The 18,453-nt window shown below is 39.8% G+C and overlaps 2 protein-coding genes across 2 annotated transcripts in view; both read left to right on the top strand.

Annotated features, from left to right (window-relative positions):
• TMEFF1 (transmembrane protein with EGF like and two follistatin like domains 1) overlaps positions 1 to 8,543 on the top strand; it is a 113,129-nt gene extending 104,586 nt beyond the window's left edge. Inside the window, exons 9-10 of the mRNA XM_012802307.1 lie at positions 3,054 to 3,212; positions 7,414 to 8,543. Coding sequence (XP_012657761.1) covers positions 3,054 to 3,212; positions 7,414 to 7,498 — 244 coding nt within the window. The 3' untranslated portion in view covers positions 7,499 to 8,543. The remainder of the gene's footprint in view (positions 1 to 3,053; positions 3,213 to 7,413) is intronic.
• A 508-nt stretch (positions 8,544 to 9,051) lies between these two features.
• Positions 9,052 to 16,717, top strand: CAVIN4 (caveolae associated protein 4). The gene is made up of 2 exons (XM_003785173.2): positions 9,052 to 9,459; positions 15,873 to 16,717. The coding sequence occupies exons 1-2, from the start codon at positions 9,052 to 9,054 to the stop codon at positions 16,554 to 16,556; spliced, it is 1,092 nt and encodes a 363-aa protein (XP_003785221.1). The 3' UTR covers positions 16,557 to 16,717.
• Positions 16,718 to 18,453: the final 1,736 nt, after the last annotated feature.

Below are 18,453 nucleotides of genomic sequence, written 5' to 3' on the forward strand. Positions count from 1 at the left end.
AAAAAAAAAAAAAAGAATTCTGTGCTGAAGATTGTTTTGTTTAAGGAGATTGAAGGTGGATGACCATGTTCTTCTGGTTTTAGTTGAAAATTTGTTGTCATCCTAATGGCTCTGCCTTTGTAAGTCAGTTGCCACTTTCTTCTGGCTGCTTGCAGGATTTTTTCTTTCATCTTGACTTTGGACAGGTTCATTACAATGTGTCTTGGAGAGGCTCTGTTTGAATTGAGATGACCTGGAATTTGATATCCATCTGAAAGGAGTATGTCAGGGTCTGATACTTTCCTTTATGATAGTCTCCAGTAGGGCTTCCATTCCTTTGGGACCACCTTCTTCCCCTTCAGGAATCCCTATTATTCATATATTTGAATGCTTCATGGAATCTTGTAGTTCTCTAAGTACCTATTCTCCTTTCTCTCTCTTCTTTTCTGCCTCTTTAACTACCTGGGTTAACTCTAAAACTTTATCGTCTAGCTCTGAGGTTCTTTATTCTCCTTGATCTAACCTATTTTTGATACTTTCTACTGCATCTTTACATTCCACAGTTGTCTCCTTCATTTCCTTAAGGTCCACCATATTCTTTCTATATTCTGCATATCTCTCTTTTGACTTTTGTTTCTGTCTTTCCATTTTCTTGTCCATTTCTTTTATTGTCTTTATCATCCATATTTTAAATTCCCTTTCTGTCAAATCTATTAATTCTTTATAGTTGGAGTCTTCTGCATTAGCTCCCTCATGGTCCCTTAGGCCTCTGTTTTGGTTTTTCATGTTGCCTGAATTTTTCTGTTGGTTTCTCTTCATGTGATCTTTTTCCTTTTTCACCTCCTTGTTCTCCATTTTCCTTCTCACTGCCTCCTTTGTTTCAAACAGAAGTCCTTGCTCTTGATGACAGTATGTTGCAATATGTCACTGGGATGCTAGGTGGCTCTGCAGTTTTATTAGGAGACAGAATGCACAGTCAGGAACCTCTGTGGTCCTTATTACAAACTTAGTTGCCATTAGTGAATGTCTGATTGTTTCCTCAGCAGTCAGACCCTGCCAGGTTGGGATCTCAAAGCTCACAAGAATCCTTCAGGGGCAGGTCTCACTGTGTCCTCCAACTCCAGTTCCCTTGACATGTGAGGATCCCTCAGCTTGTCCCAAGAGTGGAGTTCTGATTCTGGCAGGTGGAATTAAGACAGCCATGGTTTAGTCCCCTGCTAAGACCTTCTCATGACCTTCCCACAATGGCAGCCCTCTGGCCAATAAGACCTTCTCAGTATGGCTGCCTCACCAGCCACCAAACCTATGGCAAATACACTCTGCCCAGTATTCAAATCTGGTTGCTCAACCTTCCTAATGGCACGTCCCTTTAATACAGTTCCTGTAGGTTGTGAACCACTGCTGTAGACTGAGTCTGCCCACTCTTCCAAGCTTTCCACTTAATAGGCAGCTTTCCCCAACTACTGAAAACTGGAAAGGCTTCCTCTGGTCTCTGACCTCTGTAGGGGCCAGCTGATCCCAGCTAGTTGCAATCGCTTGTATAATTCGTCAGATTTCCACCCTCGGGATCATATGCTGTATCCAGCTCACCACCTCCTCACTGTACCCGCTAAGCTATGACTCTTGAGTAAGGTCCTGACCCAGGTATGGCTGGCTTCTCTCTTTTTCCCCACTTGTTTTAGGAGAGCTCAGCTGAATGATCCTTCTGGTCTGCCATCTTGCTCCGCCCCTATTTTTAATTTTTTGAAGAGCCTTCATACTCTTTTCCATAATGACTGCATCCTATATTTTCTAAGAGTTTTATGGTTTTAGCTCTTACATTTAGATTTATGATCCATCTGGAGTTTATTATTGTGAATGATGTGAGGAAGAGGTCTAACTTTATTATTTGCATGTGGGTATCTAGTTGTCTCAGCATCATTTATGCTGAATGTTCTCACCACAAATTCTCCCCATTGAATTGTCTTAGTACCTTTGTTGAAAATCAATTCACCATAGATGCCTGGTTTGTTTTGAAAGTGTAAGTTCTGTTCCTTGACCAATATATATGCCTCACTACTTGTTTGTTTTGTCTATGGGGAAGCTTACAGCCCAATGTGAAATTTGCTGGCAGGTGTCTAGGGAACCTCAAGGGCAGGATTGGTAGACTCACATCATCCCTGATTTTCCCATTTCCCTTTGTCTAGGTTTCTTTTTTGTTGTTGTGTGTGCTTTATTATCAGCAGCCTCACATTCTTTCTGTAATGAGTTGTGTAATAAATACACACAGTATCCTTACACTTCACATGTTTGTTAATTATTTCCATCTGAAGGCTGGCTAATTTATACATTTCACTTCTGTCAGCTTAAAAATACGACTTTTCTATTAAATAGCTTAAATGTTTCCTCCTGTCAAATTATCACCAGCTGATGTTGTTGCCTTTTTATTTATTTTTAATTAGAACTCAGACAGTTTCTAAGATTAGCACCTTCTTGACTGCTTGACTTCATTTCTGTCATTAGTAACTTATTTTCCTTGCCCTCCTGAATTTAACATGTGTATATTTTGTACACTGGAAAGTGTCCTGAATATAATTTGATGCTATGTTCAGAGAATTGTAAATGTTTATACTGATTTACTAAATAATCTCATTTCCCAGTATCTAGCCTAAAGAGTGAGAGTAAATGTAGAAAAGCACATATTTACCATGATATTTGCGACACTTAATTTATAATTGTGAAAAATTAAAAATAACTGATATATCTTAGAGTGGGGAACAGATAAGTTAGCTATATTACAGTTGCTGGATGGGGTGTTACATATCTACTTTGAATTTATAGTGATAAAGACTGTTTAGCAACTTCAAATGAATGTGATATAATGTAGATAAAAGAAACTCTGTGTAAAATAGGCATATCAAAAAGACTGCAGGGAATTACACAAATGGCATTTTTTCCCCCAGATGGTGAGAAGGTGCCTGATTTGTTTTATTTCTGCTTAAATTTTATCATTCTTTTGTACTTTTAATTTAAAAATATCTTGAAGTTATTAAAAATTCTAATTTTCATAGGAACACTTTTTTTTCCTCTTTCAGATGTGAATCTGGTTACACTGGACAGCACTGTGAAAAGACGGACTTTAGTATTCTCTACGTAGTGCCAAGTAGGCAAAAGCTCACTCATGTTCTTATTGCAGCAATTATTGGAGCTGTACAGATCGCCATTATAGTAGCAATTGTCATGTGCATAACAAGGTATGTAATGGTGTAAGAAGTATCAGCTTTAAATTAGAGGGGGTAGCTGTTAAAGTAGGCAGGAATCTTGAAGCACACTCAAAAGGATAGATGTTTTTAAATCTACCAATCTATTAGAAAATGTCTTGTGATCATTTCAATAAGGTTTCCAGGGGTGGGTCTATTCTATCCCTGTCTTTCTTCTTATAAAATGAGGTCAGGAACTCATTCCCAGGTTTACAGTGTATCTGAGCTTCAGGTAGAGGGAGCATGAGAACAGCCGATGAAGTAAAGGTATTTAGGGATCTTAGAACGGGGTATTGTCTTTGAGCAATGTGGTCAGGAATATTAATGGTAGTAATAGAATTTCTAGAATGGTCTACGCATGTACAGCACAGCCATGCAGAATTTTTTTAAACCCTGCAGAAGTGAAGATGTTTTATGCTGTAAGAATATACTTTATTCATAGGAAACACCTGGGTCACTATGAAAGTTTTGAGACAGGCTATGGTACGATTCATTATTTCACTTCTGAGAAACACAGTCTGCAGTATCCTTCCTCATTCACCTTGAAAGTTTCAGCTTGCTCAGCTTATCAGTGTTGCTGGGAGGGCTTCATTTATTTCCATCCATGTGGATTTAATGTTTCTGGATTTTTGTGTATCTTGGAACTTTTGTAATGGTACACCTATAAGAAGAAAGGAAGAAATCAGAGGCTAAAGATAGCTGTTTTCCTTATTATACCATTGTGTTAACATTACTTGATTTTCTGGATTATAACAATAGGCAATAAGCTTTAAAATTCTCTATCATAAGTAAAACTATTCATCATAAATGAATGAAGGGCACCTGGCATAAAATCCATAAAATTGTCTTTGTGCTTCCCAGTCTGTCTTTTCTTCCTGTTTACCTCTTCCTGCCTCCTTTCAGGTTGGTTGAGAACTCTCATAAACATCATCTTTCCACTTTCCTGCATTACTGTGGACAGAGGGTTGGAGCATATCAAATACAGATAGATACTGGCAGGCCATAACGGATTTATGGCCCTTCCATCTAAGGTCTGGGTAGAAGCCAGACCTTCAGTAGTCTCAGCCATCTGGAGCTAAAATGATACATCTAGAAGTGATAAAAAACGTTCTCTGAGTAACAAATATTTTTCATAAAATTCAGGCACTCGAGTCATTGTGCTTTATTTCATAGAACAGATGATCTGCCTCAGGCAAGATTATGGAGTATAAAATTGGGCAGTAGATCAAAGTAGGGATATAATTATATAACAAATAATGACAACAGAAAGAGATAGGAAAAAAAAAACATTTAATAGCAGGGCTTGCTGTGGTCATTTAACACAGGCTCAGAAGTTTAGTAATTTGCCTGTGGTCATCCAACTAGTAAATGGAAGTGCTTGGATTTAGATTCAGTACCATCTGATTCCCCCAAATCATTCGTCTGTCCTCTGAACCATCAAGAGGAAGGTCCATGTTGAGTCATTTGCGAGGTAATATTTACTAAGTATGGACCATTGCATGGGAACAGAGTTCAAATTTGATTTTATAGCAATTTAGGGTTTTTGAGCAGGGGAGCAACTTGGTATATGCCATTTTTTTTGGTTATTAATCTGAGAGTCATATGCAAAATTCAATGGAATAGTGAAAATTTGAGGTAGAAGGAGACCATTTAGAACATTATTAGAACAAAGCAGGAATGGGAATATAAATGATTTGGAAGGCAATAAAAGTCAAGTCTGGGAAGATTTTTGAGGGCTGGTGCCATTTTTAAGAGGATCAAAGGATGTTAGAGTCACTGGCTTTGAGTTCAACCCCTTCATTTTGAGAAGTGAGGAAATCAAAGCCCTGAGTTGGGAAGTACCTTGCCAAGGTCATAGACCTGGGTAAAGCTCTTGTACGACTCCTGATGAAGCCTTTACCCAACTTTGTGCTGTTCTCAGAACAAAGAAATTAGAAATTACCTGGCAGGTAGTTTCTAAGTTGGTGCCCTGTAGTTGTATACCCTAAGTTCATTTGTTGCCCTCACTGCCACTTAGACATCATAGAATATTTCTAAGTGCATCACAGTGTCTTCACTGCTTACTGTCCCCACGACTGAAGGGTCATCTCGTTCAGTTTATCACTGATTTCCCCTTGTGGCCTGTCTTCTTACTGTGGTATTTCCTCCCTCAGAATATCTTACTGTCTTGGATTTGGAATATTATGATTATCAGTATGTACAGGAACTTATAATCGCTAAATGTTTAAGGAGTATTTAAATAGCGGTGGGACAGCTATTCACATAGACTGTGGTGGCTATTACTTTGGAGGAATCTTCCCCTAAAAAGATATTCCCATTGACCCACTTATCAAGACTGCATGAGTCAGATTTTCTTCTTTTAGTCTTGGAATCTTCTTTTATGTTTTTAGACTCATGGAATAACAGACTGTCAGGGACCTTGAACAGTATCTTAACCAACCCCCCTTATTTTGTAGATTTAAAAAACTGTGGTCCTAGGAAGTTGGAACTTAACCAACCCCCCTTATTTTGTAGATTTAAAAAACTGTGGTCCTAGGAAGTTGGAACTTTTCATGGTGAGTTAGCAATGGTAGAGGGGGTTGCTTGCCTCCCAGCAAGTTTCCTCATTTATGAAATGGAGGTGATTCCAGCTTCATCTACCTCAAAGTGTTTTTATGAGATGCAATTTGTGACAACCATATACAAAATGGAAGTATCATCATCAAGGCTTTGCCTGGATTAAAATTGCATTCTTTGAAATTGAATAAAAACCTGGAGCATTAGGGTAGGAATAATGATTGTTGTAACACTTCTGTATTCTGTTAGATTTCTCGCTGATAGAGATTTTAGAGGTTAGTCCAATTCCTGATTTACCATATTTCGCCCTATATAATGGGCACTTTCCCCCACATTTTTGAGGGAAAAATAAGGATGTGCATTATACGTGGGTAGTAGTTTGGCTTGGGAATAGGGGAGCCTAGCAGGCCTCCTGGGGCCACCACATCCTCCCACGGGCCTGCCAGGTGCACAGTGTTCTAGTCAGGGAAGGACTGGGCTGCAGCCATGTGAGGCAAGGGCCGAGCCTGAGACCCAGCAGCATAGAGGGGACCAGGAGCCCCGTGCAGGCCCCAGGACCTGCCTGGCTGCCCACAGGCCAAATGTCCTCAAAAGCTCCTGCTCCATTGGCACATGCATGTCCATCTCGTCTGCTGCCCCTGATAGTGGCGGGGAGGAAGGGCTCCTGGGAGAGAAAGAAGGGCAGCCTCACAGAGTGGGCAGCTGTGGCTGGGTGGTATGATCTGCATGTTTACCAGGGGAGTGTTAGCCCTCCTCAGATGGGTCTCTCCAAGCCGAGAGCTGGCCACTTTTTCAAGGGGCATTTTCCTGAAAGTTTGGGCCAAAAAAAGTGGGTGCACATTATACGTGGCAAAACATAATCATACTTTATGTACAGGAAAATTGAGATTGCACAGCTAGTTATTAGCAGAGCCTAGACTCAGAGTGAGCAGAATTAACCGTAGCCCTTCACTCCACACTGTGTAGCCCAGCACTTTGCACTTATCAGCGCGAGCTGTGTCTGTAATCTAATGCACAGGCACAGAGCAGCTACCGTGCACTGAGATTTGTACCACCGTGGAAGAAAATGAGAGCAGGGTCAAGGAACATCCCTTACCTTCAGCAGGGCAGATCCTTATGGGGTTCTGTGGTTTGCCCCAGTAGGGTGTGGAATTCCTGTATATTCCTATCAGAGGTTAATAAGCACACTGCTTCCTGATCTCTCCCTTCATCTAAACTATTCTTACCATTTTGGAGGTATCATAATATCCAGGGAATGTACCCAGGCCGAGGTTGTGAGTTTCACATATTATCAGTCACTGTGCTGGGGAGTCGCCAGGCCAGCGGAAGGGCAGGGACCCTGTGAGTGGAGTGTGCGTAGCACATGACACTAGGAATGAATTCTGTGTGTGTTGTTAGCTATACCGTAAGTCTCTGGCTCTGAGCTCCCAGCTCTCAGCTCTGTAGGGAAGGTAGCAGGCTGACACTGTGTTTATGTTCACCTTGGCTTGATCCAGATACCATCTCGGTTCGCCTTTCATGTAATTGCATGCTGTGCGGCTTTATCTATGAAGTCTATTTTACTTTGGAAACACTTTAAATCTTCTGAACAAAATGATTGAAGTAATATTTTTCTTTCTTTCTTTTTTTAATTCAACAGAAAATGCCCCAAAAACAATAGAGGACGTCGACAGAAGCAAAACCTAGGTCATTTTACTTCAGATACGTCATCCCGGATGGTTTAAACTGATGACTTTTATATGTACACTGACCATGTGATGTACATTTATTATGTCTTTTTTTAAAGAATGGAAATATTTATTTCAGAGGCCTTATTTTTGGACATTTTTAGTGTAGTACTGTTGGCTCGTATTTAGAATATTCAGCTACAACAGTTTTGGACTGTTGAGTAGTTTTGTTTTATGTTTTTAAATACAGAAATTGATTTCACAAATTTGTACCACATGGTAATTCTAAGACTTGTTCTTTACCCATGGAATGTAATATTTTTGCAAAGATGGACCACTTCACAAATGGTTATAAAGTCATACCCACTTCTTCCACAATTACCACAGCAAATGACCAAGCATGAACTAAAGGTAAAGATGTTTACAGATTACTTTTCTTACAAAAAAAAAAAAAAAAACTAGAAGCCACTGTGTTTAAATAGATATTTAAATGTTTTTGAGATTTAGTAACTGATTTTTTTAGACACTGCCTATCGCATGAACTATAAAGCTGTGTGTGTTAGATGTAAAATATTTATAAAATGTATGGATTGGAATTTGATTATTCCTCTCTTTGACAAAACGTTCTAATAATTTGAAAATGTATCTGGTAGTAATGATGGAACAAATCCCTGAAAAGTAGATTTAGTTAGTGTGAAAATAGGCTGTTTAATAAACAGATTGGAATAAAGCCTACTCTTTATCAGTTAAACGACTTTAATACACATTCATTTTTAAAGAAAATATTTGTTTTAACATAAATAAACAAATTATGACAGTGTTTGTGAATAAAATGCTGAAATAATTGTTAATGATTGGTGCTCTTAAAGCAAGCTTAAAAATAATCTAAGACCTCCATCCAAATTTGTCCCGTAGTAATAGCTGTATTAATAGATTGTTGGTGTTTAAAGATCTGAAGTGTGAGTAGAATGTATTCAACTGTTTAACATGTAGTTTAGATATCCAAAAGTATGCATGTAGAATTTAAAGAATATGTTAAAAATTAAATATTAATTTTAATATTTGGTTTGGAAAAGCATGTTATAATATAATGTTTTCACTATACAGCCTCTGTTTCGGTGTGTTTATTTACTGTATTCTTTGATACTGCTCTGTTAGTACATTTAATATGTGACATTAGTAGAAAATGCAGATTTCAGTTCAAAATTCTCCTCTACTTTTACACATGCTGCTTGAAATTATCTAAAGTCAAAAGCGTCACCTAACATTTGGAATTTGCATTTTTGGGTTTTTGGCTTCTAGATTTAATATTAGCAACATGGTGGCTTCAGTAAACTTTTAAAAAAGGTTTTCCTCTTCTACCCACACGATCTTATTTGAGTCCCTTAGTCAGTCAGCAAGCATGTTTGGAACAGGCCCCAGTGCTTCGCAAGGGTTCATGTTGCAGAGCAGTCACGTATGGGTGTTTGTAGTTATAAATACTTGACCATTCTCCAGGGGTGGGGTTGCCAACCCTTTAAACAACCCGTAGCCTGTTATCAAGCTGACTTTTTGCTCCAAGTGCCAGCATTGATTGTGGTCGGGACATCTTTCACTGAGGAACAAATAAAATGGAACATAGTGGGTCTGCTTCAAATGCTGATAAAATCCACCAGAATCGCCTGTCGAGTGTTACAGAAGATGAAGACCAAGACGCTGCTCTCACCATTGTGACTGTGCTGGACAAAGTCGCCTCCATTGTGGACAGCGTACAGGCCAGCCAGAAGAGAATAGAAGAGAGACACAGGGAAATGGAAAATGCCATAAAATCTGTCCAGATCGACCTGTTGAAGCTTTCACAGTCGCACAGTAATACAGGCCACATCGTTAACAAGTTGTTTGAGAAGACCCGAAAAGTCAGTGCTCACATTAAAGATGTGAAGGCCCGGGTGGAGAGACAGCAAGTTCACGTTAAAAAGGTTGAAGTCAAGCAAGAGGAGATAATGAAGAAAAACAAATTCCGAGTGGTCATATTCCAGGTAAGTTTACATTTATATTCAGCTTGATTATTATAATCTCCTGTTTCTTTTACCTGTCAGCAGGTTGTGTAAGAGGTTTCCAGAGTTCCATCTAAATTACCTGTTGTGGACATTAATGTGATGGAGTTCTGTATCAGCAGAGATCTCAGGGTAAAGCCATTTCCATGTAAACTAACGTTACTATGTATCACATCGGTACTCTGAGCTTCTCAGCCATTTCGTGTAATATGAACTGTGGCTCATAGCTTAGGCTATTTCTTGCCTTTGAAACTTAATATTGGTAAGACTCTTTCAGCATATTAGCCTTATTAGGGTGATGTCCTCCCATGGACTTTGAGAATGTTAGAACTGGAAGAGACCTAAGGCGCCTCTATTTTAAAACACCCCTTTGTTATTTAAAAGAAGAAACTGAGAACTAGTAGCTCCACAATATATATATTTTTTCTTATCAAGGAGAACCTACAAACCCCTAAATAATAAAATATAAACTTTTCAGAATGTGATTTGTACATCTAAGTCACAATTTTTACATTTAAGTCACAATATGAAAAACTTACTGTTTTTTTCTTGATGATCCGTCACTTGTTATTATTTTTCTTACTGTTATAGCAATACAAATACAGGAGTCACATAAATAGCTCCTTATATGTGTATAAAACCCTTTTACTTAACTGATTTAATATAATAATTTTTCATGTGGCATGTGTGTTCAGCTAAGTTCCCATCTTACTCTGCCCTTGACACTTAACATTTTAGGAAATAGGATTGTATCTATGGTAAATGCCTAATATCTATAATATATTTTTAAAACAATTACAGATCAAAAGGAAAAGTTGAACACTCCTTGCACTTGAAAAATGGGAAACTGGAGGCCAGGTGCAGTAACTCATGCCTTTAATCCTAGCACTCTGGGAGGCTGAAGCAGGTGGATTGCCTGGGCTCACAGGTTTAAGACCACCCCGAGAAAGAGCGAGACCCGTCTCTAAAAATAGCTGAGCTTTGTGGCAGGTGCCTGTAGTCCCAGCTATTCGGGAGGCTGAGACAAGAGAATTGCTTGAGCCCAAGAGTTTGAGGTTGCTGTGAGCTGTGATGTCTGGGCACTCTACCGAGGGCAACAAGTGAGACTCTGTCTTAAAAATAGAGAAAGAAAGAAAAATGGGAAACTATCATTATCAGGTAGTTTACAAAAGATGAAGAAGAACAGAATTGCACTTCTGCCTTTTTAAATACGTGGATTTGAAGTTACTAAAACGTACACCCAGAGTTTAAGGATGGGAAAAAATAAGCACTTTCATATTCTGCTGGTAGAAGTATTGATTGGTACAACATTTCTGGAAGACAGTTTGGATAGCATATGAAAAACTTGAAAAATTCACAAACTTTTTGGCCCCATAATTTCATGTCAAAGAATTTGTTCTAAGCATAAAATCAGGAATGTGTGCAGAGATGTTCATTGGTATATATAAAGTGTTGTCACAGCTGTATTTTTAAAATTGATGCCTTTGTACATAGGAAGAAACCCTAGAAAGAATAAGGACAAAATGAGATAGCAACACAGCTGGATTATGTAGGAGATACATGGTATTTGTGAAATACTAGGGATGTGGCCTGTCACTCCCCACAGCATTCTTCACACATTAGGCAATTTTCCATAGCCTTCTGGTGACTGATAAAGTTACTCTGTGATGGTAGAGCGGTATTTTGGATCTATTTTTAAGAGCTGGTAGCTTATTTAGAAAAAGAATGAGGAGGAGAGAGAAGAGTTGCGTATTTTGAAGAGAGCGGGTAGGTAGACTTTGAAGTCCTTTATCATTTCCCTTTCTCTCGAGTCCCTGGAATCCCTTCCCTAGGCTTACAAATTTGAAAAAAAGTCACCTTATTTCAAAGGCCAGTTCTGGTGTTACTGTATGTAGTGAGGATCTAGATTTGGTATTGGTAGTATCCATTTTTTGATTGACTTTCTAAGAGCACTAGCAGTAGTGGGTATACTGGTATCTCACCCTCCACTTGCATGGGGCATGGCCAGGAGACATACTTGGCATTCAGCACTTCTAAGAACCTTTGTGCAAAGCAGTGGACTAAGTGCCAATCAAGATTTGCCAAGGCTACAGCAAAGAAGTTTCTGAAAAGTTCTAATTGACTGTCCATTGACATAAATATTTTTTTGGCCGGGACTGGGTTTGAACCTACCATCTCCGGCATATGGGGCCGGTGCCCTTCTCCTGTGAGCCATAGGTGCTGCCCTGACATCATTTTTTAAAAAGAATTAAGGTATTTGCTTATTTCCCTGTTCAGTCCCTATAACTTACTGCTAATTATTTCCTTTCTTCGAGCCCTGTAATTATTTAAAGCAACTGAGGAATGCTAGTTTAGATCAGATCTCTTTTCTTATAAGAAGTAATGTCAAGAAGATTCTGTGAAATTAAGTTGGTCAGAGTAAGCATCAGTTTGTCAAAAAGTAATTGCTATCTGTTCCAATGGGAAAGCTCGTGGAGCAAAGATAAATGAACTTAGAAATCTGATTCAAAGATTCATTAGATGTTAGAATGCTGTGTATAAGATCCACATGGTTATTCTTGGCAGTTAAAATTAGTTATTCTTACAGTTAATACACATATGTTTAAGGGGCTATATTGAGACTGCCACTGCCACTGTTAAATTAACAATGGCTAGTGAGTATTCAGCCACAATAAAACTGATTTATTTTTTATACAATTATGGATTCTCTTGAACATCCTTTCACCTTGATGATCTCTCTTATCACACAAGCCAGGAATGTTACGATATCTTCTGATAATTTTGGTTATTAATCACATACTGTAGTTACCAAGTAAGATATTTGGCCATTCTCTAAATGATAAGCCCTAGATTTTTATATATTTAAAATTCCCCTAGCTATGTTACTTTGATATTCATTCATGTCCATAGTATTTATTCTGTTGCACAAATGTTTTGTTTTTTTTTTTTAAATCTGAACTTGCACATTAAAAGATATAATTGTGTGTGGAAATAAATTATAATTCAACCTTACCATCTTCAGTTATTACTGTAGGCTATTCACCACTAACCCATAACATCTGTGACTCATCAGAGTTGCAACCAATAGATCCACATAATAAGTAACACTCTTGGGGCTCTACCTGTGTTTTCTTTTTTTGTTGTTGTTTGCTCTGTTTTGTTTTGTTTTAAAACCTGATTTTTATTCATTGTGTAGTCAGAGAAGGGCGGGTGATTTCTTGAGTCATGCTGTATCATTTTTTCACAGTGAGATTGTGAGAGTTTCCTACCAACGGTAATGACTCTTTGGCTCTTTCCTTTTCTAATTATACCTTCTTGGGCCATACCAACCCACACTGTGTTGCTGAAGCTACTCCCTGCAGCAGGTGTCAGGAAAGGAGAGGAATAATTTCGCTGCTTCTGACTGATTCATCAGAGAGTTATGAGACGCCCACCCCTGCCTTTTTTAGCTCCTAGACACTCTAATCCTGTAGCCAAAGAATTTAATTTTAAATAAGTATCCAAAGAAATAAGGTGCCAGGGATACCTTCTTGACTATCGGGCTGATTTCGAAATATGCATAAATATGTTCCTTACATATTTATTATGGTTTTTGATTGTGTAGATTTATTCTGGATCTCACGTAGAAGACACAGTTTCTTTTAGAAATTTTTAACTTAGTTCTGTTAAAAATCTCATGATCTGGCTCGGCGCCTGTGGCTCAAGTGGCTAAGGCGCCAGCCACCTACACCCAAGGTGGCGGGTTCGAATCCAGCCTGGACCCGCCAAACAACGACGGCTGCAACCAAAAAATAGCCAGGCATTGTGGCGGACGCCTGTGGTCCCAGCTACTTGGGAGGCGGAGGCAGGAGACTCGTTTGAGCCCAGGAGTTGGAGGTTGCTGTGAGCTGAGATGCCACGGCACTCTACTCAGGTGGACAGCTTGAGGTTCCTGTCTCAAAAAAAAAAAAATCTCATGAGCTTTCAAATTTTGCCTGATTTAGAAATAATCCTAAGTAGTCAGTTGGATTTCTTTAGCACTGTTGTCTGGGCTAGCTCTCAAAATCTGTAGGTTCTGTCATATTCCCAAAGCCAGTTCTCGTTCTTATTCTTTTGATACATTTGACACAGTTGGTCCCTTCTCTCTTCTTGAAACTTCTTTCCCCTTGCTGTCTGGGGGGTGCTGTTCCCTTTTGGATTTCTTCTCGCCTCACTCACTACCTGATATTTCTCCTTTTTTGGTTTTTCTCAGCTCTTCCTTCTTACCTACATGTCCAAAATCCATGATCTATATTAAGAGATCCAAAAATTTCTAAGAATAAATTTTTTTTATAACTGATCTGACAGCAAGACCCCGGTTTAACCTGAACTTATTCAGTGGGAAAACCTGACTTGAAGGAGCATGAGCCTATTTATAGTCTTTAAATCCCCCACCTTAGTGTGAATATTTATATTTTTTGCTAGAGAAATGTTTCTTCGGAGATCTCACTGGGGATGTTATATAATAGTTTTCTAACATCTAAAATATTCTGAATTCTGAAACACACCTTGGCCCCCCAAGTAGCTTTGAATAAAACAGTGTTGGGCCATGTACCCTGTCTCTTTCATCTAGTCTCATGACCTTTGATTCTATCTTCACATCAGTGACTTGGTTTTTATGTCCAGCCCAGCCTCTCTTCTGAACTCCAGACTCATCTGCTCAGCTACCTACCGGCATCTCTGCTCTCCTGCCCAGTAGGCCTCTCAGAGACGAGATGTTCACATTCCATCTTTCCCTTCCAGTCTCGGTTTCCTGCATCTCCCCATCACCGTTAATGGCAGGTCTGCCCTTCATTTGTTCGGGCCATGCGCGTGAGGATCATCCTTGACATTCTCACACTCCGCCCCCGAGTCTAGCAGCAGATCCTGTTGGCTCCTGCCTTCAGAGCAGATCTGGAATCAGACCACTTCTGCCAACACCCATATCCAGCTCTCACCTGCCTCATCTCCGTGCTGACCACCTGTTCTCCCTGTGTCTAGATTCACCCCTGCAGTCTATTTCAACAGAGTCATCCTTTTACAGAATGGGTTAGATCGTGGCACCTCTGTCCTCAAAAACTTTTTAAAAACTTCCTATCTTCCTCAGAATTAGATATAAACCCTGCCTGATCTGGCCCACCTGCTACCTCTCATACCCCCTCTCTGCCACCTCACACCCCCTCGGTCACTCTACTCTGGCCACATGGCCCTCCTTGCTCTTCTCTCTTCTTCTCAGATACATGCACAACTCTCAGGTTCAGCCCAGGTGTCACCTTATTGGTGAGGCCTTTCTGACCTCACCGTTTATCCTCCTTCCCTGCTTTACTTTTTGCGTTAGCATCTGTCACTATCCAGTGTACTAGCTATTTTACTTGTTTGTCTCATTCAAAGAGTATAAACTCTTTTATCTTCACAGAAGATTCTCAGGTCTTAGAACATGGACTGTTGGATGGTGGTACTTAGTAACTATTTGTTGAATGAAGCTGTGAGCCTCTTGTTTGGTCCAAGAAGGATTATTATTGAATATACCCCACTACATACAAGGCCCTTTGATAGACACTGGGCACAAAAACATAAATAAAGATGCATTATCATTATCTCTGCTTTCAAGGGATCTGTCACCTAGTGAAGGCCTAAGATACATATATATATAATATGTATATATAAAAATATATATAAATGAGTAGAGTTCTAATTCAGATAAATATTATAAATAAATGTAGGTATGTGCCCTGTGCCTTGGAAGTATTTCTCAGGAAACACTTGGGTGATGTTCTGGAGGTTAAGGGGTCACGAGCTCAGGCCTGACAAGCACCAGAATCAAGACACTGGTTGGGAATGAGGAGGGAGGAGGGAATAGACAAGTTACTCGCAGTGTTATCCGCGGGGCTTGGTGAACAGTTGTACAGGGGATAAAAGGGAGGGGAAATATATATGGGATGATGACTGGGGCTTCTATCTTCTGTGGCACCTGGATGGGTATTAGTGCTGAGAGGTACAGGGAAAGAAGTTGAAGTGGAGAGGATGGTGGATGGGTCTTGATTTTTGGACTTGCTGAGCTTGAGATTCCTGTGTTACACAAGGCAGAGAATTCTGCCCATCATTTAGATGTGGTAAGAGAAGGGGAAAGTGAAGATAAGATACTTGTGAGTTTGCTTCTGAGTGCATCCAAAGGCATAGAAGTGGGTAACTTTGCTCAGGGTGAACTTGGGAGATGAAGAAGAGAAAGGTCCAAAGAGACAGACAGAGAGAGACACCCTGATAAATGCCAACATTTAAGGAGCAAGCAGAAAACAAACCACCCACAAAGGAGATTTACAAGGCATGGCCAGGAGATAAACGGGCTGATCTCTAATGCAGAGGTAGCATTAACATGCTTTTGTTTTTTTCTCCCTCAGGAGAAGATTCAGTGTCCAACATCCTTGTCTATTAAAGAGAGAAATCTAACTGAGAACGAGGAGGAGGAGGATGAGGATGCCTTCGACCCCCCAATAGATCTCTCTTCCGATGAAGAATATTACGTTGAAGAAAGCAGATCTGCCAGGTTTAGAAAGTCCGGCAAGGAGCGCATTGATAATATCAGAAAGGCATTTTCTAAGGAAAACGTGCAGAAGACACGCCAGAATTTTGACAAGAAAGTGAACAGAATTAGAACTAGAATAGTGACCCCGGAGAGGAGAGAGAGGCTGAGGCAGTCAGGAGAGAGGCTGAAGCAGTCGGGAGAGAGGCTGAGGCAGTCGGGGGAACGACTTAAGAAATCGATTTCGAATGCAGCTCCCTCCAAGGAAGCCTTTAAGATGCGTAGCCTCAGGAAAGCTAAGGACCAAAATGTTGCTGAAGGTCAGGAGGGTGGAAGGGAGATGGGGGTGGACATCATTGCTAGGAGCGGGTCTCTGGGTCCCATTGGTGAGCATTACCCCGATGAGCTCAGCGACCCCGAACATGAGGCTGCTGGGGTGGGGTACCCTCCCCGAGAAGGAGGGCAGACCCCCACCCCTGAGCCTTTGAAAGTCACTTTTAAGCCTCAGGTGAAGGTAGAGGATGACGAATCTCTTTTGTTAGATTTAAAGCAGTCATCATAAGGAGGAATTAAGTATGTCCTAAGTATAAATCTCCTCCCTCATGCAGTTTAAGTTTGAATAGTGTAGTCATTTACATTTCTGTGCCATATGGGGAAAGAGAAATGGTATGGCTGTTTCATTTCTTACATTTAAAATCTCGAGGATAATATAAATATTATATACATTTCCTTGCAACTTCCTGGGAATTCTTTTTTTTCCCTCCCTGAGCATATGTGTGTGATTCTAGCAGCTTTTTCTGTTACGTCACTCTTTCTCATGGCAGCTGGGGAGTTTTAAGTTTTTTTCTCTTGCCCATCAGAGATGTAGTTTCTTCTAGGTCAGCTGATTAGGTGTTTGGCCGTCTGGAACAAGTAAAAGGCAAATCTGTGGCCATAATTTACAAGTGAACTCCGAATATTGGTCTGGATCAGTGCTGTGGCCAACCTCAAGGGGGAATAATGAATGTGTGAATTAGATCATCCAGATGTTCAAGTCACCAGATGTGTTAGTAAGTTCGCTGTCAGACCCCTTTGGGGATGCTTTTGCATAAACTTCAAGTTCTGGACCTGAGCATTTAGCTCTGGCTTCACTTACAGTGAGACACTGGGTAAGTCATTTGCTCATTCTCATCCGGAAAAATGGAGAGACTTGTCCTGCCCATCCCAGAGGACTGTTGGGAAGATCAGGGGAAACATTTTACATTCTGGGGGAGCAAGAAGCACATCCAGAGAAAACAAGGCTCAGTGGTGCCTCAACACTTATGACACCATCTGAAAAATCTCTGAGCACTATTCACTGAGGTCCCAGGTTGGACAGAGACTAAAGTTTCTCTTCAGAGCATTTTCACAGAAGCAGCAGTGAAAAACAAACGTTTTGGTGATCACTTTCTCATCAAGGATGAAAACCAAATCTTGGGTTTTAATTGGCTCTTAAGATGTTCCCTGGCAAATCTTTTCTAATTTCCTTTTGATTTAGATCCCTGGTGGCCCATAGCCATTTTTGAACAGCACAAGGGGAAAACTGTGTCTGTGTCGTCATGTGGCCTTTCTAAAGCCAGCCTTGGTGCAGTGCATTTGGACACGACCTCAAAGGTTTCTTTCTTCCATAGTGAACCCTTCAGGGTGCAACTGTCCAAAACAGCATTTATAGGAGTCCATCCCAGCTGCTTTGGGAGGAAGACAGATTTCCAGTTATCAGTTAGCTTTACATCTGTCCAGTCAGGAAGTGGACGTTGCTAAAGAAAGGGAGAAATGGTCATACTGGTTTGCCAGTTGTAGCATGTTTCAATCTTCTAGTTTCGGAATAGGGAAGAGATGATGGAATTGTTGAAATTGAACAGTGTGGACAACAATCAGCTGTCCCACTTTTTTCCCATTTTCAGATCAGTTTCGGATAATCATGTAGTAGTTAAAAATAAGTGTACACATATACACGCAGGCCCACGCAAATCAGCTTTCAAATGTCTGCCCGAGTTACCCAGATGTGAGTTTGGGAGTTTAATTCAGCATCATTTCCTCTTCACCCTGCATGAACACACGAAATTGCAAATTATTCCTCTTGTTATTTTATATTGAAAATTAGGATGTGTACAACACTGAATAACACTTTAAAAAGAACATTTTTTTAGTAAGAGCTTGGATGCCAAAATCACATAGATTTGAGTATAAAAAGACATTATTATAAAATTTGATGTCAGTGTCCTATTTGTAAATATTTTTACTAATAATGAATGCAAATCATGACTATAAAGAAGTTACAAACTTTTTCTTTTTTCTAGTCTTATGTAGAATAAAATCTTAATCGGGCTAAAGTCGTTTTCTGAAACATTACTGTCAAAGAGTTTTGTAAAGTTAGTTTGTTACTGACCTTTTTATATTATCAGAGTTGACATTTTATGGAACCTTTCCTATAAAAATAT

The sequence above is a fragment of the Otolemur garnettii genome, unplaced genomic scaffold (genome assembly GCF_000181295.1).
Source record: "Otolemur garnettii isolate 467f Iridium unplaced genomic scaffold, OtoGar3 scaffold00014, whole genome shotgun sequence".
NCBI classification, from domain to species: Eukaryota; Metazoa; Chordata; class Mammalia; order Primates; family Galagidae; genus Otolemur; species Otolemur garnettii.

Coding starts and splice junctions, on each gene's coding strand:
- CAVIN4 (XM_003785173.2), top strand. CDS start 9,052: ATGGAACATAGTGGGTCTGCTTCAAATGCTGATAAAATCCACCAGAAT. Junction 9,460..15,872: donor TCCGAGTGGTCATATTCCAG/GTAAGTTTACAT, acceptor TTTCTCCCTCAG/GAGAAGATTCAGTGTCCAAC.